The sequence below is a fragment of the Sander lucioperca genome, chromosome 12 (genome assembly GCF_008315115.2).
Source record: "Sander lucioperca isolate FBNREF2018 chromosome 12, SLUC_FBN_1.2, whole genome shotgun sequence".
Taxonomy (NCBI): domain Eukaryota; kingdom Metazoa; phylum Chordata; class Actinopteri; order Perciformes; family Percidae; genus Sander; species Sander lucioperca.
The window spans coordinates 32,532,570-32,552,750 of record NC_050184.1 but is presented as its reverse complement, the minus strand read 5'-3'; the positions used below and the strand labels follow the sequence as shown (position 1 = coordinate 32,552,750).

Sequence of the window (20,181 nt, the reverse complement as noted above, 5' to 3'; positions counted from 1 at the left end):
GTCTGGAGGTTGATTAAAGAACTGAATGCCCAGCAGCATAACAATGAAGCAACAGACCCAGAGCCACCAAAAAAGAAAATGAGCCTCCTGGTTGCATCCGACTCAGAGGATGAAGAGGAGACAGCAGCTGACACTTCTGTGGATCGGTACAGAGCAGAACCCACCATTTCTGTGGAGGACTGTCCACTGAAGTGGTGGTCTGCACATGCAGGGGCCTACCCAAACTTGGCACTTCTTGCACAGAAATACTTGGCTACACCTGCAACTACTGTACCATGTGAAAGACTGTTCTCCCTCTCCGGTCACATTGTACAAAATAAGAGAGCCTCACTGTCCTCTGAAAATGTCACCAAACTGGTCTGTCTTAGTGATTGGCTTAAATAAGGTTGTGTCTTGAGTTTTTTCCACTTTACAGTCCAAATTACAAGTTACAAATGTCCTGTGGCATACGGTTTTAGGACTGTGTTGTTTGTATCGGGTTTTTTTTTGACTGTTTTTGTAATTTGGGACATTGCCCACCCCCCCTTTTCTGTCCAGGAGAATTGTTACATTCCTTGTTATTAGAAAAATGTAAAGGCTAAATGTCCTGCTGTGGCATCCGGTTTTTGGACCATTTTGTTTGTACTGTATAAGCAAAGTGTTAGTGTTACATCTCAGTCAATTGCTGTGGTGTTTTAGTTAGGTACTTGGAGGAATCGTGCCATAAGGACAGATTCACACATTTGTTTACAGTAAATAAATAATAAACAAATACAAATCTTAAAGTCAAGTTCATAAAGTAACTTTCTTTGCATTCATTTGATTCCCAATTAAGATACACTGGTAAGCATTGCTTCCCATTGTTATTATGTACTTAAAAACAGTTCTGAAATGCAAAATAATAGAATTTTAATCGTGATAAACCATGTGATTAATTGCGATTAACTATAGAATTTCAGCAATTAATCGCAATTAAAAAAATAATCGTTTGACAGCCCATATATATATATATATATATATATATATATATGATATTTTTTTTTTTTTGCCACACATTAGGTACAGTATACCCACTACAATACATTAGACTACACCACTGTAATCTTTGAACAAATATAGGTTGAAATGCACAGCTAAAAAAAAGAGAAATGCATGCCATTATTAATAACCTTGGTAATCTTGACATCGTCCCTCTTCTTAGCAGTCTGCAGTGCCTCCAGGTGGTGAAGGGAAGAGTCGTAGTCCACCAGTTTTCTCCCCCTCTTGGCTACTTTCTCCTACAGATGGAAAAAGACAGAAGACCCAGATATGTTGTGTGTGTGTGAACTACACAGTGGTGGAATGTACATTTACTCAAGTACTATACTAAAGTACAAATTTGAGGTTTACTTAAGTCTTTTCTTTTCGTACCACTTTCTACTTCTACTCCGCTACAACTCAGAGAAATATTGTACTTTTTACTCCACTACATTTATCTGACGGCTTTAGTTACTAGTTACTTTACAAATTAAGATGTTTACACATAAAACACATGTAGTTTTTAAAATATGATGTATTACTATAAATTAAACTACCCAACAATATAAAGGCCTATACATAAAAGTTGATTGACAGAACTGTTTGGATCGTTTCCAGTTTCTAAAATGTGAGGATTTTTTTCTGCATTGAGTACTGTTACTTGTAATACTTTTAAGTATATTTTACTTAAGTAACATTTTCAATGCCGGACTTTTACTTGTAACAGAGTTTTTTTTTTACAGTGTGGTATTAGTACTTTCACTTAAATTAATTAAGGATCTGAATACTCCTTCCACCACAATAACTACAGTACTTGTGTGTCATTGTGGGTTTTTGTGTGTGTGTTTGCTCTCAGGCATTGTGTCTGCGTGTATCCGCTCCTGTTTGCTTGCATACTGGCTTCCTCTTGTCTTACCCTGACATCTGGGAATTGGCTCACGTAGGACTCCATGGTGCGTACGGCCTGGTCTAATAGCTTCACCTCAAAGTCATTCCACAGGAGGTCTTCCCCCTTTATTAAAAGGTGCAGCATAAATATTGCATTAATTATGTATGAAGAGGGGGAGAAATACAGGGGTTTGGTCCCCAGGCGATGTGTGAGTCCTGTTGCCTTCATACTGGTAAAACACAAATGTGCAACTGTACTGTAACTGCTCTGAGTTTTATAGTATCATATATATACAGTACTGTGCAAAAGTCTTAGGCAGGTGTGAAAAAATGCTGTAAACTAAGAATGCTTTCAAAAATGGAAATGTTAATAGTTTATTTTCATCAATTAACAAAATGCAGTGAATGAACAGAAGAGAAATCTAAATCAAATCAATATTTGGTGTGACCACCCTTTGCCTTCAAGACAGCATCAATTCTTCTAGGTACACTTGCACACAGTTTTTGAAGGAACTCGGCAGGTAAGTTATTCCAAACATATTGGAGAACTAACCACAGATATTCTATGGATGTAGGCTTCCTCAAATCCTTCTGTCTCTTCACGTTATCCCAGACAGACTCGATGATGCTGAGATCAGGGCTCTGTGGGGGCCATGCCATCACTTCTTCTTGACTTCTTGTTCTTCTTTACGCTGAAGATAGTTCTTAATGACCTTGGCTGTATGTTTGGGGTCGTTGTCCTGCTGCAGATTAAATTTGGGGCCAATCATACGCCTCCCTGATGGTATTGCATGATGGATAAGTATCTGCCTGTATTTCTCAGCATTGAGGACACCATTAATCCTGACCAAATCTCCAACTCCATTTGCAGAAATGCAGCCCCAAACTTGCAAGGAACCTCCACCATGCTTCACTGTTGCATGCAGACACTCATTATTGTACCACTCTACAGCCCTTCGGCGAACAACCTGCCCTCTGCTACAGCCAAATATTTCAAATTTTGACTCATCAGTCCAGAGCACCTGCTGCCATTTTTCTGCACCCCAGTTCCTATGTTTTTGTGCATAGTTGAGTCGCTTGGCCTTGTTTCTATGTCGGAGGTATGGCTTTTTGGCTGCAACTCTTCCATGAAGACCACTTCTGGCCAGACTTCTCCAGACAGTAGATGGGTGTACCTGGATCCCACTGGTTTCTGCCAGTTCTGAGCTGATGGCACTGCTGGACATTTTATGATTTCAAAGGGAAATAAGCTTGAGTGTTTTTCATCTGCTGCACTAAGTTTTCTTGGCCAACCACTGCGTCTACGATCCTCATTGTTGCCCGTTTTTTTGTGCTTTTTCAAAAGAGCTTGAACAGCACATCTTGAAACACCAGTCTGCTTTGAAATATATAGAAAAATATTGAAATATTTGTCTGGGAGAGACCTTGCTGATGCAGTATAACTACCTATATACTGTAATTGGTTGATCATACACCTGACTACAATCCTACAAAATCTCTGACTTTTTGCAAGTACCTATAGGAATTGATGCTGGTTTGAAGGCAAAGGGTAGTAACACTAAATATTGACGTGCTTTTAGATTTTTCTTTTGTTTGCTCACTTTGCATTTTGTAAATTGATAAAAAATAAACAATACTTATATTTTTGAAAGCATTCTTAGTTTACAGCATTTTTTACCACCTGCCTAAAACTTTTGTGTAGTACTATATATATATATATATATATATATATATACATATAAATCAAATAAAAACAAAGATAAAAACACAAACGTAGACAAATCAGTCGATCCAGAATCAGAAAAGGAGTTATTTCCAAGTAAGTATCACTTACGAGGAATTTGCCTTGGTTGTTGGTACATACATAAACATATTAAAAATTAATATGAAATGAAATAAACAAACTATAAATACAGAAACTTTTTAACAATAAGAAAAAAAGAGACTGTAAAAAAATGTTGAGTGATGTGCAAGAACAAAATGATCACTAACACTGACCTCTACGATGGCTCCTAGATCTTCCTCTCCAGCCCAGTCAGTCTCATAAGCATCAAACAGAGACTGGGAAAGGCGTCTTGAAGCTTCGCGCATGTCTGTGAAAAGCAGAATCGTCCATATGAGACCTGCAGAAGGACACAAATCTACAGTTCTGCAGCATCAACAAGCAAATAAAACCATTTTCACCTCTAACTGCATTAATGTAGTTCCTCAGGTCCTTGTACATCCGGTTCCCATCAGTCTGCAAATAGACATTAGGTGAATGATTGTCAGTCTTTAGATGATTTTATGATGTTTGATTCTCTGAGTAAGCTATGGTCAATAAATCATCCATTGTTCACATACACAGTAAAACATGTTGAGACAGCAGCGGAAATGCATTAGTTTTTAACCGAAAGACTTGTGTTTTCTAATTGTTCAAACATATAAATCTATTTTACTGTCCAAATAAACAAACAGTAACTCTGTGCTTCTTATTTTCTCACTAAGCAGGGATTTGTATTACCTGCTGGTCATTAAACTGTTGGAGACACTGTTCAAATTGGTCATCTCTGCTCTCCACTGTCTTCCCCAGCCTTTGCAGAACCTGCCGAAAAAGCATATACCTCAAAGTAACAGCTACTACTAACCTCTTTGTTAATTGGGGAATAAAACTTGCAGACCATTACCTTTTCCTTGCTTCTGCTTAGCTGTCTCTGGACTTTTTTAGCAAAGTCACCTGAGTTGCCTTTTGGACTCGTACTCTCTGCCATATTGTGTTTTGACTGTGTTTATTCCTGATGATGAAGGAAAACAGAGAAGAAAGAATCCACATTTGGATTGTATTTTAGTCATATTTTAAATGCAGGACTTTTATTTGTAATGGAGTATTTTTTTTACAGTTTGGTAGGCTATTTAGTATTTTTACTGCATTAAGGGATTACTCAATACTTCCTTCACTAGGCTACTGAATATAAGTGTAAAATAGTAAGGAAAAAAAAAAGTCGAAACCTCTGCCACCCATGGAGGCTCCCTGCACCTCAGTTTGGAAAACCCTTTTAACCCTTGTTTGGTCCTCGGGTCAAATTTGACCCATTTTCAATTTTTTTAAAATCAGAAATATGGGTTTCTTTTTAACCAAATTGGCCAAAAATAACTTGGATGCATGGATGTACGCTGTATGAAAATGAATGATCACTTCCATTGAATTTTGGTTGTTTTATTCAATTTCATAGCATTTGAAAAAAATGTTGACATGTTTTTAATACAGCATCCTGACTAAACTTTGACATAAACCAGCCTGTGATCCACTCAACATCCTCTGATCTGAACTAGTAGTCAAAAAAATTATTTTCTGCTTTTTTAACTAAAATAAATGATGATGACTAAAAAATGTGGTATAATGTCATTTAAATTAGGTTTATTGACCATGAATTTAAAAAAAAAAAAAAAAAAGCGTTGAAAAAAATGACAAAAACGTTTAAGAAAGTGTCAAAAGCATTTAAAAAAAAAAAAAAAAAAAGCAACCAAAACGTGGGGAAAAGCGCCCAAAAAAGGTCATTTTGAATTTTGACCCGAAGGACAAGTTCATGGTCAGAGGGAAGACAACACAAGGGTTAATACATCCATGGTAAGGTTAATACACCCATGGGAAAACCACACTAAGAACCTCCTCTGAAAACCACATTACCCAGAGTTCCCTGCGGCCAAGCCACTCCCAGTAGGCTAGTAGAATGGCAGCGGTGAACTTTACCCAGAGTGTTTCAATATTTCTGTTGGTGTGGGAGGAGTGGCCCTATGATAAATGGTCACATCGCTGCGCTGCTCGCCGACCCGCAGGACGTGATCATGGGCAGCACTCTGGTCAGGTGTGCCGCCACCGACCTGGGCATCCAGTGGGCCGGCTGGGCTCTGGCTGCAGCCTTCAGAACCGAGAAGTTTTATGATTTGGCAGGTAATGGAGGGGGGAACTGGCGAACATTTCCATAGCCTATGTAAACGTTGATTTGCGGCCATGTGCTGACTGCTTTTGCAACCTGACTTTATTCAGGACAGTTTATTTGGTGTAAAGTCAATTCGACAGAAAAGTGAAAAAAGAGCCTAAAGGTAGGTTACTAAAACATAATTCAGCTGTGTGAGTTGTAATGCAATTTTGTAATTTGAAAATGCGTTTTTTGCTCTGCATTTAAGTATTGAACTGTCACCATTATAAAACCTGTGTTATCTAAAGCAGCTTTGTTGTGAAACAGCCAGAGAGCTCCTCCTTCATCTTGAGAAGCTGCATGCAGACCCAGTCAGCTCAGCTGAATGGCCCTGTGTCAGCAGGGGCGTACAGAGGGATCCTGGGGCCCTCTTCATTAACTAAAAAGGGGGGCCCTTTTTTTGTTGGGCCCAATAATGGAATGGACACAGCCTGTCTCCCCACTAGTAGTTTTTTATTATTTATTTATTTATTTTTGCATTTTAGGCCTTTATTTGTGACAGGACAGCTTAGACATGAAAGGGGAGAGAGAGAGAGAGAGAGGGGGAATGATATGCAGCAAAGGGCCGCAGGCCGGAATCAAACCCACAGCCGCCGCATCAAGGACTAAGCCTCTGTATATGGGCGGCCACTCTAGCAGGTGAGCTACCCAGGCGCCCCCCACTAGTAGTCTTAATAGATGCACATTGCTGGGATAAAGCCTGTTCTTCCCCTCTCGCTTTCCCCGAGCGCTGCCCAGGATGATTGTGATTAGTTTAAAGAAATGCAAACAGGCCAGAGCGTTTATTTCCCCTATCCCAGAATAGATAGGCGTTGTAGCCAGACCATACTCCAGCGCTGACACAGCGCTGTGGAGATAAGTCTGGCATGCGAGACACTAGGGATTACTGCTACCTGGTCTCACTTTTGCATTTGTAAGACATTTCATTCTGTTCAAACTGCCTGAACAGCACAATAATAATCAAATAAGAATTACTATATGTTCTGATTACATTTTTTTATATATTGGTGTCCTCTAGAGCTAAAACAATAAGTTGATTAATTGATTAGAAAATGTATTCGCAAATAGCTTTATTGAGTATCTTTTATGCCTGTAGAAATTTGGCTAAAATTATCCAGTTCCAGCAGTGGTGAGGATTTTCAGCTTTTTTTTGCTCATATAATAACAAACTGAATATCTTTGGATTTTGGACTGCTGGTTGGACAACACGAGCAGTGGGAAGGCGTCACCCTGGAAATTGTGATCAACATTTTTCACCATTTTGAAATCTTATAGACCAAACAACTTAGCAAATTAATCAATAATAAAAAATAACGATTAATATAATCTTAAATTGCAGCCCCAGTATCTAATTAGACTGTGAGTTTTAATAAGGTGACAAGTTCTGAGCTTAAAAAGTTAAGTACACGAGCAATGATGAAGTCAGCGGTGCCGTGAGGCTTGAATCCAGATCTTTCTAAAATCATGTGTTACATGTGGAGCAGTGCATCTTACCTGTCGACACCAATGACTGATTTCTTTATAATTTTCCCAAATGGATCGCTATGACTCTTTCCTTTGACTTGTCCTCTTCTGGTTCTCCCCCGTGCGCTGTGCTCCTGGATATTTTACCCTTGAACTTTGGAACCAATTGTCTGCAGTATCCCGGGTAAAAGATTTATTGAACACGCCTTACTAGAGTAGAGCGATCCGCCATGCCCATGTCCCAACTGCCCTGAGTCTGCAGCTTGTCTCTCTCTTTTTTTTTTCTTCTTCCAGGATCTGGCACATTTATACTACTTGCCCATCTGAGTCGTATCTGGGGAGGAGCCAGTCATGTCCGCCAGAAGGTGCAGACTGGCTTGGTGACAGCATGGGGACTCAGGTAAGGAAGGCAGCTTTGACCGCCCCCAACCCCCCATTTTTTTGGGCATTTTAGGCCTTTATTTGTGACACGACAGCTTAGACATGAAAGGGGTGAGAGAGGGGGAATGACATGCATCGAACCCGTGGCCGCTGCGTCAAAGACTAACCCTCTGTACATGGGCGCGCGCTCTACCAGGTGAGCCACCCTGCGCCTGACCCCCCCCCTCCCATTGTTAAACACCTAGTGACACCCCCTGCACAATTAAATACAACCCTAACAGAGGAATGCTGCAAACTGGCAGAGTTTTGTGTAAGTTACCACGGGGTCCTTGGCCAGGTCAGAGGAGGAACTAATGAATGTGAAACCTTCAAGTCAGGTTAATGAATAATGCCTTTGGTTAATGTGAATGGAGGTTAACCATGTTCTCTCCGCAGGCTGGGGACATTCCTCTTCATGCGGATCTTGAAGGACGGTCGTGATCGCAGGTTCAACAATGTCAGAGACAGCCCAGGGACTTTCTTTGTGTATTGGACTGTTCAAGGTACTTGGAAGTGATGTAAATGCCTTCCTCTCATTGCCACAGTCCTTGACCAACTCGGCACCCAACTGAAGCGAGCGTTGCCTTGTATAAATCACTGTCTAGTTTCTAGCTCTTAGTATGTATATATTCTACGTAGGAGCTGTTGGTTACTGTTAGCCAAATTAATTTAGTTCATGTTGGTATTAATGCAAGGCTGGGTGAAGATGATTCATTTTTTACTGTTTTTTTGTTTTTTTAGCACTGTGGGTATTTATGACCCTCCTGCCCACCCTCATGCTGAATAGCGAGAAGCGAGATGTGCCTCTGGGAACGAGGGACTACCTCGGCTGGACTATATGGGGCCTGGGCTTCGCTACTGAAGCTATTGCTGACCAGCAGAAATGGCTTTTCAAGCGGGACCCAGATAATGCTGTAAGTTAACAGACGTCATGCTGTGCAACCCTTAATGCATCATTCACTGAGTGTAAATGTAATGTCCAATTTATTTGTATTCCTCCAGGGGAAATTCATCCAGAGTGGACTATGGGCTTACAGCAGACACCCAAACTATTTTGGAGAGATCCTGCAGTGGTCGGGTCTCTGGCTCTCAGCCTCATCAGTGATGCAGGGTCCACAGTACCTGAGCGTGGGGTCGCCTCTCTTCGTCTGGTTCCTGCTGCGTTACGTCAGCGGTATCCCCATCCTGGAGAAGCAGGCCGTGAAGAAGTGGGGATCGGTTCCAGGCTTCCAGGACTACATCAAGAACACTCCTGTTCTCTGGCCATGGCCTAAATTTTGATGTTACATTGATGAACATTTTCTCAACTGCTGTACCAACATTTGCCTCACGCAAAGAATGTTTACACATTTGTCAGTGTCCTGAGCAAAACTCAGAATGTCTGACATTTTCTCTTATTCTGTCAAATAAATTCCAGTTTATCACAGTCTTTAAATAATAGCTTTCTGTGCAAGATCTCTTTGTGTCGTGATTCAGAGCTAAATAAGTGCATTGTGGCTACCTTTTTAGTATCTAAATTCACAGGTTGAGCATCTCTACAATAAAGACGTCTAAGATTCTCAATCATGGGAGTTGTTTAGAATTACAAGTCAAGGTGTGAATGGTGGTTTGAAAGAGTGAAGGAGGCCATCTTTGTCAAATTGCAACAACCGGCACTCAACTGGAGACACCACTAAAGCTGCCTGTATGCTTCATCAGAACTGGTGTCCCGACACTTATTTTTGTGACTTTCCGAAACAGACATTCACTCCCACTTCCCTCAGTGATTGTCCAGCTGTGTGGAGGGGAGACAGAAGCCAGGGTTTGTAGTTTTCTTTCAAGCACTTTACATTTTAATACATGAACTCCTTCGAGGTGGTGCGTGGTTATCACTGTATTTAAACAATATGGTTTCTCCCTCCGAGTGTGGACCATTCAGAACAACTATTAACCCTTCCTTCTTGTTTTCAAATGTGCTTGGGCAAAACATATGCAGAACCCTACCTTTTACAGTGCTGTCCTAACCCTTCCGAAGCACTTTAAGACCCATTGAAACCTTGACTTGTGACAAATCTCATGTTACCTTAACCCCTCTCAAAGTGTGAACTAACATCTGTTAATACCTAGGACTCTCCAACTCAACTGAAGCCTTTTGGATGAAAGGTGAATTTAAAGTATCGCTACGTTCCAAATCGATACCTTTTCCGTTTACTTTTAGTATGTGTTGCATGCAGTATGTATATAACTGGCATTATTGGATTCATAAAGATAGGAAACCACACAGAGCATTTAACAGAAATCACATGAGAGGTTCTTGTAAAGGTTAGAAATGTATTTTATAAGTTACATGAATTTTAGAGAAATTACTTGTGTACAAAACTTGTGCTAATAGGTAATCAAATAATGCCACGGCAACTTAACTGGCTAATCTTACAAAAGTAATTGCCTTTTGTATGGGATTGCTCCTAAGCATGCTCCCACTGTACAAACATTACACAGAGCAATAAACATTGCAAAGGAGGAGCAAAATGAACTGGTAGAGATTAAAGCACGTGTCATAAACCAGCGAACAATGCTCCTGATGATCACTGGCAGTGCAAACACAATGGCAGTGAAGATAATAACATCTTGCCCCCCACCCTTTTTTTCCCCCCAAAGAGATCAATGCCAATTACCAATAACCCAGTCAAGCTTACATATGATAGAAGATCTGCCTTGAGGTCTTACAACTACTGTTTGTAGTTCCAGTATGAAAAGGAAACGGCATCTGAGCTTGTAAACAGTTACAGCACAATTCGCTGGAGGATGAAAACAATCAAAACTTAATAGAAGTGAAATACAAACATAAAAATAAAAAATAAAAACGTAAAAGATAATGTTACTAGCAGTGACACATTCAATTACAAACTAGGATGAAATGCCTTAGAATCAGTTCTTCAACTTCTGAGTGACACATGAGTTGAAAAACTGGTGAGAGAAAATATTGAAAAGTAGGTCACAATCAATCTGTACATATTTTCACTTATGCGCACATTTCTCAAAAGGAGTAATATACAGTACATTACATGTGTTAAGAGGTGAAATGAGAATGTCTTGTTAAACATTTGGCAAATGCATCTGCTCTAAAGACACTGATGTGTGTGCATAGATAGGAAAATCTATTCGGTTTTTTAAAAAAAAGTATCCTCATACAAACACGTAAAATCATTAAAATTACAACTCTTACTATTGTGAAATATTAAAAAGATTATAAAAAGGCTAAGATGGAGATATTTATAGCCATTATCAAAGCAGTACATGTTATGCAGTAAAAGAAAGTAATGGTTGTTATTGCAGTATCCATCAAGGGTTTAGTGTAGCTGCTTTAGATTATTTAAGGAGTGGAGATGCAAAGAATTTTCCTTGGCGAGAGAATCCGACTGCTGATTTACTCTTGCTCCCAAATCTGCAACAAAAAGGAGTACACATAATGGCATTAAATGGCATTAGGAGTCAAAGCCAATAAAACAAGAGTCAGTGAAGGATAATGAGATATTGTACAGTAGATTAACTTCTGTGAAAGATGTTCAAATGAGTCAGCTTTTTTTCTCTAAATCTGAAGTTCTTTATAGCTTTCCTAAAACATTTGAATCAGCAGCACACACCATTCATTCTGGAGGCTATTAATCATGACATTGATTATACACACTGTTGAAACCGGGCAGCAGGGGAAATGTGCTTGTGCGTTTACCTGGGTGTCAGAGTGGACTTCATGCGCTGAGACAAGGAGCTGGAGGAGGGGGTTTTATTGAGCTGGTGCTCTGGAGTAGTCAGAGGCCCCAGTATGCTCACTGCAACAGCACAAACATTACAATGAAATACCAGCCAGCAAACAACCACAAACTGTGCCCAGACTCGTGCGAAGCACTGCAGAAAAGCAACGTCTAGTGAGCTCTTACTTTTCTCGGGGGTGGCATAGCAGTTTGCGTTCTCGATTATCAGGTGGTCCAAGTTGGGCGGCTCGCTTTCTAACATCACAAACTGGCCCCAGTAATCTGGCGGCAGCGCCAACAGACGCTCCACAACCTGAACGGAAAGATTAGCAAGAACGCAAAAAGATCAGGGTTGTTTCAGTGTGTTGCCTCATCCTCCTCCAACAGTGCTGAACTGGTTCTGTAGAGGCCCTGGGCAAGACCGATGGGAAATACTACAGGGTTCATACGCATTTTAACCAATACTTTTCCATGACCTTTTCATGACTATGTATTCCTGAAAAAAAAAAAAACTTTTCCAAAACTTTCTGGGTCTTTTGTGTCCAAAACCTTTCCAGGCCTGGAATTAGCATTTTTCAAATTCCATAACTTTTACAGGTTTTTTCAAAACGTATGAACCCTGATACTTAAAAAAAAGAAAGAAAGAGATATATATAATGTTTTGAATATTAATATATAGTAAGCTTTTTGGTGGCATCTGTATGTTATGGTAGGTCAGACTCTCATTAAGCTGGGTTAAAAATCATGTTTCTGCTAATTAGTGTGATAATGATGATCAATCACATTAAATAGTTTTAAATGTGTAAAAACGATCCTTTGATACTTGAGTTTTGCCTCTAAACATTCTGATTGAGAGAAAGTAAAAGCTTTTCATGAAATAAACGATGGTATTTGTGGTTGGCACTTTATGTGTTATCTTCACATTCGGCAATTATCTATATAGTAGTTTTTAGTGGCAGAGCCTGCCATTCTTGCACTGCATTCAAATTGCCTTCACGCACACAACCGACTCACAGGAAACGATGCATGTGTGTACTCCAGCGTCACTGGTTATAATGTTATGTCATTAATATCCGCCTCACTGCTTACATGAGTTAGTTAGTTCACATTAAAAGCATTCAACTGGCAAAACACAGGGTGGATTGTATTGTGAAGCAGTCACAGGAGACACAATGTATTTGTGACCAAGGTTAAAGCTGACAGCGATCAAAAACAACACAAACAACACTATTTTTCTAGGAAAGACTAAATGGACTGACATGCATCTCTATATTGCGTGTGACGGCCATGATTCATTAAGTAGGCAAAAATAACACGGAAACTGTATACAAAAATAAATTATTTATTTTTAAATCTGCGTTTGTCGTGTTAGGTCACGGCAGTTTCCTGCATCTTCCTACTATGACGACCAGCCACGCTCGCCGCACGCATGAGGCGGTACTAAATCTGCAATGGAAAACAGCGGACGGGGTACCGCAGCCGAGCCGAGCCGGTATTACCCCCTCTCCTACCCCATACCTCACTCTTTTTTTTGTGTGTTATGTTTTGTATTGCTTTTAAATTTGGTTGCATTTTGTGTCTCTTAGTTATGTTACTTTAACATGTTTAAAAAGTATAAAAATGTGCAACAGATTTAAAGTAAACAATTTTTTTGGAGGATTATACATTACACATTGCAATAAACTACATTAAAAAAAATGTCTACAAGCAAACAAGACATGGTCCTTTTCTGCATTTTTTAACAGTGGATCAATTATACAAATGTGCCATGGTGCAATGGAAAGAGACAACACAGCCACAGTGAGCTGTTAGATGAAGAGCTGCAGGCTAACTCCTTTTACCATGCTCACCAGCTGATGCTCCTGACCTGATGGAAAAAGGCCAGTTATACGCCTTCTTCTTCATCAAAACAACACGAGTTTGACAGGCTTCACTGTAAACAGATGCACCAGTTGCTAGAGCTGGGCAATATATCGATATTATAACAATATCGTGATATGAGACTAGATAACATCTTAGATTTTGGATATCGTAATATGGCGTAAGTGTTGTCTTTTCCTGGTTTTAAAGGCTGCATTACAGTAAAGTGATGTCATTTTCTGAACTTACCAGACTGTTCTAGCTGTTCTATTATTTGCCTTTACCCATTTAGTCATTATATCTACATTACTGATGATTATTTATCTAAAATCTCGCTGTGTAAATATTTTGTGAAAGCACCAATAGTCAACACTACAATATCGTTGCGGTATCGATAGAGGTATTTGGTCAAAAATATTGGGATATTTGATTTTCTCCATATCGCCCAGCCCTACCAGTTGTTCCTCTGTTTTATTTCTAACAAAGTAGCTGCTTAATGGCTGTTAACTTCAAAGTTTTCTAAGGATTTCTATAACTAAACCACTTAAAAAAATATATTACACAATAGGCGTGATGAACCGTTCAGGCCTACCTTAGGTTGACGTTTGGTATCCTGTAGGATTGTCATCGGGTCAGGGTTGGGAACGGCATGACCCAAAATAGTTGGCCCAAACACTCGAGCCAAGTTACTGATGTCCATCCTTGTGTCCGAACTGTCAGCAACTCTGAAAGATTTTATTAAGATTTAATTATGTCTCTTTGGTGTTTATGAAATAGAATATACACCATTTAAAGTGTATTTTAGGTTAAATGAACAGAATTGCCCTTTCTAAAAAAAAAAAAAAAAAAAAAAAAAATCAGACAAGATCGAGGGTTTTATTAAATTCTTAGCACATCTTTCCCTCCAGCAATTCAACCCACTTAAAGTTAGGAGGATACAGCAAAATAAAAAAAGGTCAGTTACAGAGAGACATCAGCCAATCCCAAAACTCCGTTTGTAGCAGGTATTTGCAAGGCATCAAAGCAGAGTGAATGCATCTTAATCAGCTGCACTGGGATATGCATAGCTGTAACATTGGTATTTTATTTAGAGGAGAGTAGCTGCTAACCTCTGAAGGTGGAGGACCAAGAAAGCCAGCGTGTCTCTGTTGGCCTGTGGCAGGTCACTGATGGTTTGGTACATCAGAGCTATGCTGTTGTCGTCGTCTGACACCTCTGAGGGGGAACAAAGAAAACTATTCTGTCAGCAGAGACCAAGAAGTGGGAGGTTGTGTGGATTTATTAACAACTTGAAGGCAAATGTAACAACAACAACAACAACAAAAAAGGCTAACAAGCTGAAAGATCAATCTCTTTTGTTTGTTCCAGGCAACTTCCCGCCTGAGGTTTCCGTAACTGCTGAAAACAAATTGCAAAAACAAAGTAGAAGCGCTTATTAAACCTGCATTTAATGTGTCTGTTGGGTACACTTTTGCCATCCGTTAAGAAGTTACACAAAGTTAGTTATTTCAAATTCTTTGTTTTTATTTAATGTGTGCCATTAATTTTTTCCTATGGAGCCCCGCCACAGCAGAAACAGCTACCAACAACATTAGCAATCTCTTCTAACGCCAGTCTCACACACGCATACACACACACATACCGGCTGCCTCCATGAATGTACGGTTGAGGCGGAAGGTGAGAAGAGGCTCCTTGAGGTTCCTCAGGAAGTCCTTGAGGAGACCAGTTATGGCATGGATATCGTCCACCTTGCTGAGCACGGGAACCGTTTTGCTGCGGAGAAACTTTTCCTTCAGGTCCTTCACTGTGCGATCAGCACCGGACAGACGGTACAGTCCCGCCTGAGAGGAGGAAATACAATTCTTCATTATTTACCGTTTTGTTCAGTCACTGTGCCCGGGCCACTGGTCGCCTAAAAAAATAGTTCCAGCACGCAACTCACCCATAAAAACACCAACTTGTTTTTTTGTTTTACATTTTTATTTGTGTACAAATCAAACAAATTAGATACGTTAATTATTGAGCTTTAGAGGTGCTGGTAGGCATAATTTTGGACAGAGCCAGCTAGCATGTTCCCCCTGCTTCCAGTCTTAATGCTAAGCTAAGTTAATTAAACCAAGATGAAAGTCTCCTGGCTCTAGCTTTGAACTTAGCACACAGAGATGAGATTGGTATCAATCTTGAGAAAGTGAGCAAAACATTCAACAGAAAGAAGAGACAGCAGCAAAGTCATAAAGCAATCAAGAGACAAACAGCCACAGCCAAATTACAAATAGAATCTCTCAGGAACAGATAGTCAAATCTTAGTTACAGCTTTCTGTCGCAGCTTAAGGGAAAGACATCGGAGATAATTAATGGGATGTGAGGCTTTACTATCTCACACATTTCCACGTGTTTTAAGGACAGATAAACACCACTCACCTCATGCAGGCCCCTTTGCTCGATCTCACTGATACAGTGGACTACGAGAGGAGGAATCATGGGGGATGTGTTATGGACGTAGTCTGCGAGCACACCCTGGAGACATTCGAGAAATGGGGTAAACCGTCAGCACTGTGATAACGTTTCAGAGTGGCAATACACGTCTGCATTTACCTGCACATCATAAAGACAAAAAACAGTATGAATATGTTCTCACACACCTCTCCGATTTTGACCGGTGTGGCACCCATGTTGGGGATGCATGGCAGAGGGCAACGCTCGCGACACTCGGGGTGCGAGACCACCCTGCAGTCACGGCACTTCAGTGAAATCTTGCCAAACTTGATCCTTTTCCCACAGGGTACGCACGATTCAGGCTTAATGACCTATAAAAGACATTTGACATGATTTTGGAGGCCGGTAAAGATTGTGGGTCAACAGCTAAGTTTCTTTACGGACGCCAAATTCTACAAGGAGTAGATGATAACAAATAAATGAACTTTGAGTTTGATCTAGTTCATTGGCCTGATGGCAAAAATAGTAATTTGCCTTAATCTAAAAAGTGCTAGCATATGCTTTTCTAGTCAGGTTAAATGGCATTCGTACAGTTTTGGAGACAAACTCGTGAAGACGGACACCCCCGTGGCTCTGCGGAGTGCTAGGTGCCGCTTTTCGCTCTGCCTCAGGGTTGCCAGGCTGCTTGAAGACATCATCAGACTTGACAGATTCAGAGTCCCACTCCATGGCAGCTGAACAGGAGATAAATAAATACCAACGTGTTACATGCCATGACCACTGAGGTTATAAGACGATAATGTTGAATCACTGATTCTGATCACTGCATATTCAGACTCAAGACATCCATAAACAGAATAAGAACATTACAAATAATAGGCAGATGAGTACTGCCTATTAATTAAATTATGTTTTGGTTTTATGTTGGCGGCATCACAACAGGGCCCTGTTTGTATCTTAAAAACAGAGTTTCAGTAGATTGGTTTGGTGAATGATGATATTAGCCTAGATTTGTCAGTTAATTTAAAATGGCTTAAAATTGTTTCATGTTTTTAATTATAAATAATAATTTCAGGCAGTGTGAGGACAACATTTTAAAATTGGAATTCAACAACAAAAAAGTACAATACAAATGTCCCCAACAGGCTGAAATAAACTAATCACTTGGCCCTAAATGAGTTTACTTAGTAACTTGAGTTTAAATAATAAGTTCACAAGAGAGGAGAGAATTCACACGCTTAATTAAACTGGCTGACATAACACTAGCCTGGATTAGTTAAACAACATATGTAGAACGGGGCCCAGTACAGCCCAAAGGTTACATATTGCAAAACAAGAAAAACCTTACCAGTCTTTCTCCTGCTGCGAGTCCAGTAAGGAACAGACTCGATGGTTGAAACAGCCTCAACAGGTCCTCCATTCGCAGGGACCGTCACTGTGGTCTTTGTCACAAGGGTCTCACTTCCCTGTCACAAATTAATAAAAAAATTAATAAATGGTCACAATAACCACATACAACCAAATTATGTCAGAGCCCAACTGTATGTTCTAAGAGCTGGTTACAGGCTTGCAACAAAACATCTGCTTTTGGATGCCATATTTCAATTCTTTATATTTGGAGCAAGTGTAGTTATGTGTAATACACCACATATTTCAGTAATGAAAAAGCAAAAAAACGCACCCTCTCTGAAGTTCTGCCTGTTGACCGAGACCGTTTGGAGGCAAGAGGAGGACCATCGATATGATTTCTTGAGGAGCGCTGAAATCAAGACAGCAGACATGACATCTGTACCTCCGGTAAACATTAAGCCAGTCTTCCAAACACACATGTTCAAAGGGGCACATGTACTTAACATACCCTCTTTTCTCTTTTTTTGAGTCGCACTGTCCTCACATTGGAGGAGTCCCAATCCTGTCACAGATCAAGCACATCAGAATCAGATTGCAAAATTAAAGCAGATCATTTTTTTTTTACTGTATAGCATATGATGTTTATTAGATGATACTGAAATGGGGAAGTGCTTACAAGAGAGTCATCCGTTTTGTCGTAGCTGATATCTGACAAGATGGAGGCTGACTCATCTATCGTCATTAGTCTATCAGGAGGAACACAAAATATATGAGTCAAGCCAGCCAGCAGAATTTCCCACATACAGAGTTTGTTTACATTTGCCATTTCAGCTTTAAAAAAAAAAAAAATCTAAATGGGAATGTATTTCAAAGTTCAGAGTGGTTTGAAAGTGTTGCGGAATGGTGCATTCATGTGGTAAATAGATGGAAGATAGCAGATGGGAATAGATGGGGGGAAATTAGCTCCCCAGTTTCAAGTTAGCTTATGAATACAATTCTGCATAGCATCCGACCGAGTCTCAAATGGCAGATGTTCCCACATGCAAATGGAAACCCCCCCCACAGGGTAAATCACCAGGAACACTGTACTCCACGTTTTACCAGAGGTCTCAAGAAACAGGTAACAGTTTATTACCTTCGGCTGGTATTGTGGTTGGCTGCAGCCTGGCAGTTTGTGTTCAGGAAGGCTAGAGCTGAGCGCTGCTCTGCACTCAGCTGGATGCTGTTGGAGGATCCCTCACTGGTCAGGAGGTCCCGGATCAACTGAATTTGACGGTCCTGTATTATAGAAATGCAAGCAGAGCACAAATGACACTCCTTGAACCAAGTAAATTAACAGAAACTTTTTATTTGTATTCTTATTCCTCACATACACACAGCACAATGTAGTGAAATTCAATTACTGCATTTAACCCATCCTAAGTGGACAGCTATACATACATCTTGTGGTTGAGGGGGGGCCACTCTACCTATGAGCAACAGCCACACCCACCCCAGAGTGGATTAAAAATCAATATACTGTATATCAATAAACAAGGGTCTGCATCCAACATACCAACTTCTCACAGTCAGACTCAGCCTTCTGTCTACGCCGGATCTCCACATCTACTTGGTTGCGAGCATGTTTCAGTTTGACCTCCAAGGCTGCCCTCTCTGTCTCTGCTTTGGTGAGCACCTCTTTGCAAGAGCCCAGATCCTGCTCTGCCCTCAGCCATTTGCGACGGCAGTCATCAAAGTTTTGTGCTAGCTGGATGAAGTCTGGGAAAGAGGATGCACATAGTAATGTGGCATGGATCTGTATGTTAACCTAAGGCATACGTCTCAAATGATAACGTTAGATAGTAAAGATAAAGCCAAGAACCATAAACTACTCACTGGGTTCAATGTTCTCGCTGAGAAGGTCAGCTTGCGTCCTAAGCTTTTCATATAAGCTCTGGAGGGTTAGCACAGCACTCTGCATGATGGGCTGCAACTGAAGACCATTAAAAGAGATGTATTAGCTAAGTACATTTAATTCATAGGATAACAAAAGGTTATAGTTCGATATAGGTTGGTGTATGGCTGCTTTTCAATGTAACTTAGCTAAATTAAGACATGTGGCAAATGTGAGGAAATAGGAATTATCATCAAACTGAATGGCGACGAAAACAATGCAACAAAATATCAATAAACCTTAGCCCCGCTGTAACGTTAACGTTACCCACAGGCTCTCTAACGTTATTCCTCATTTGCCAAAGCGTTTATCTGCTTTCATTTGCAGAGCACTGTGTTTACTTTAACGTTAGCTAGCTGCTAGCGTTAACTTTTATTTAGCTAGCTAGCTATATCTCCTATGTTAGCAAATATTAGCTAGCAACAGTTACCTACCGTTTCAGTACTGGAGAAGTGTTGGACAGCAAAACCCTTTTGGTAGTGTTCAACGCAGTGAACGCACTGCTTTTTGCCTTTTTCTTTTTTTTAGCGACCACCTTGTTGTTTCTTTATCCACATTCTTCCGCAGCTGAAGGTACAATGAGCGCGTTTCATTTCAAATTTCGCCGCTAGCCAATGAGAAAAGACCACTGCGCTGACGTCAAGGCAGACTTCCGAGTGCGCATTTTTCAAAATAAATCCACCGTAACGGTCGCTCCTCGCAACCATAGACACATAACAAATAGCTCGCAACAGAACCACAAAAAGGCACAAACTAAAATAATGTTAAATGCCAGTTTAAAATATAATGTTTTCAATTAGCTAACAATCAAAGAAACAAACTAGTAGAGAATCAAAAAGCAGGAATCAATGAAAAGAAAAACGTTTGACTTCCGGTCACAACTTTCAAAATAGATTCCATACTAAGTGGCGAAGAAACGGTTTCTTGAAATATGTAAGTGGAAAAATAACGACTATGGAGAGCCTGTAGGCCACTACATGGAGTTTTGTTGACATGTTGGTATGCTGTGGCTGGGAGGTAATGCCCTACATCTGTAGCACTGAAGAAGCATCGAAAACCTTTGTTTAACACCACACAGGCCTAGGATATTTGGTCAATCCATCCCTCGGCTAATGACTTTACAAAGTGTTTTTGATTTGACCAA

At 40.2% G+C, this 20,181-nt stretch overlaps 3 protein-coding genes and 1 long non-coding RNA gene across 6 annotated transcripts in view; 2 read left to right on the top strand and 2 right to left on the bottom strand.

Annotated features, from left to right (window-relative positions):
• Positions 1-664, top strand: part of LOC116043551 — a 2,382-nt gene extending 1,718 nt beyond the window's left edge. The window contains exons 2-3 of the long non-coding RNA XR_004103499.2: positions 386-390; positions 639-664. This is a non-coding gene — a long non-coding RNA (uncharacterized LOC116043551). The remainder of the gene's footprint in view (positions 1-385; positions 391-638) is intronic.
• Positions 1-7,605, bottom strand: part of bin2a (bridging integrator 2a) — a 14,028-nt gene extending 6,423 nt beyond the window's left edge. The window contains exons 1-7 of the mRNA XM_031290311.2: positions 7,338-7,605; positions 4,551-4,658; positions 4,388-4,468; positions 4,069-4,123; positions 3,883-3,977; positions 1,913-2,008; positions 1,149-1,256 (exon numbers count right to left, since the gene is read on the bottom strand). Coding sequence (XP_031146171.1) covers positions 1,149-1,256; positions 1,913-2,008; positions 3,883-3,977; positions 4,069-4,123; positions 4,388-4,468; positions 4,551-4,634 — 519 coding nt within the window. The 5' untranslated portion in view covers positions 4,635-4,658; positions 7,338-7,605. The remainder of the gene's footprint in view (positions 1-1,148; positions 1,257-1,912; positions 2,009-3,882; positions 3,978-4,068; positions 4,124-4,387; positions 4,469-4,550; positions 4,659-7,337) is intronic.
• Positions 5,552-9,182, top strand: si:ch211-210c8.6. Its single transcript, XM_031290312.2, has 5 exons — positions 5,552-5,815; positions 7,602-7,707; positions 8,124-8,230; positions 8,469-8,641; positions 8,730-9,182. Exons 1-5 carry the CDS (start codon positions 5,659-5,661, stop codon positions 9,006-9,008), a joined length of 822 nt encoding a protein of 273 aa, XP_031146172.1. The 5' UTR covers positions 5,552-5,658; the 3' UTR covers positions 9,009-9,182.
• Positions 9,183-10,360: 1,178 nt separating this feature from the next.
• racgap1 (Rac GTPase activating protein 1) lies at positions 10,361-19,785 on the bottom strand. Of its 3 annotated transcripts, none has more exons than XM_031290310.2 (17): positions 19,472-19,785; positions 18,980-19,076; positions 18,660-18,862; positions 18,240-18,382; positions 17,781-17,850; positions 17,613-17,666; positions 17,436-17,513; positions 17,103-17,220; positions 16,346-16,488; positions 15,961-16,125; positions 15,740-15,835; positions 14,961-15,159; positions 14,428-14,533; positions 13,911-14,043; positions 11,645-11,771; positions 11,437-11,536; positions 10,361-11,151 (listed from the first exon to the last, which is right to left on the bottom strand). In XM_031290310.2, exons 2-17 carry the CDS (start codon positions 19,062-19,064, stop codon positions 11,076-11,078), a joined length of 1,896 nt encoding a protein of 631 aa, XP_031146170.1. In that variant the 5' UTR covers positions 19,065-19,076; positions 19,472-19,785; the 3' UTR covers positions 10,361-11,075. The 3 variants fall into 3 exon arrangements, with proteins under 3 accessions (XP_031146170.1, XP_031146169.1, XP_035864285.1); XM_031290309.2 differs by having other exon boundaries at positions 18,980-19,085; positions 19,472-19,783; XM_036008392.1 differs by having other exon boundaries at positions 18,980-19,088; positions 19,475-19,780.
• Positions 19,786-20,181: the final 396 nt, after the last annotated feature.

Excerpts from the sequence above, each read along its gene's own strand:
- si:ch211-210c8.6 (XM_031290312.2), top strand. The coding sequence starts at position 5,659 with ATGATAAATGGTCACATCGCTGCGCTGCTCGCCGACCCGCAGGACGTG. Across the intron at positions 8,231-8,468 it reads TGTGTATTGGACTGTTCAAG|CACTGTGGGTATTTATGACC; the intron begins GTACTTGGAAGT and ends TTGTTTTTTTAG. Across the intron at positions 8,642-8,729 it reads AGCGGGACCCAGATAATGCT|GGGAAATTCATCCAGAGTGG; the intron begins GTAAGTTAACAG and ends GTATTCCTCCAG.
- racgap1 (XM_031290310.2), bottom strand. The coding sequence starts at position 19,064 with ATGCAGAGTGCTGTGCTAACCCTCCAGAGCTTATATGAAAAGCTTAGG. Across the intron at positions 16,126-16,345 it reads ACGAGTTTGTCTCCAAAACT|GTCATTAAGCCTGAATCGTG; the intron begins GTACGAATGCCA and ends TGTCTTTTATAG. Across the intron at positions 15,160-15,739 it reads AGCAAAGGGGCCTGCATGAG|GCGGGACTGTACCGTCTGTC; the intron begins GTGAGTGGTGTT and ends TCCTCCTCTCAG.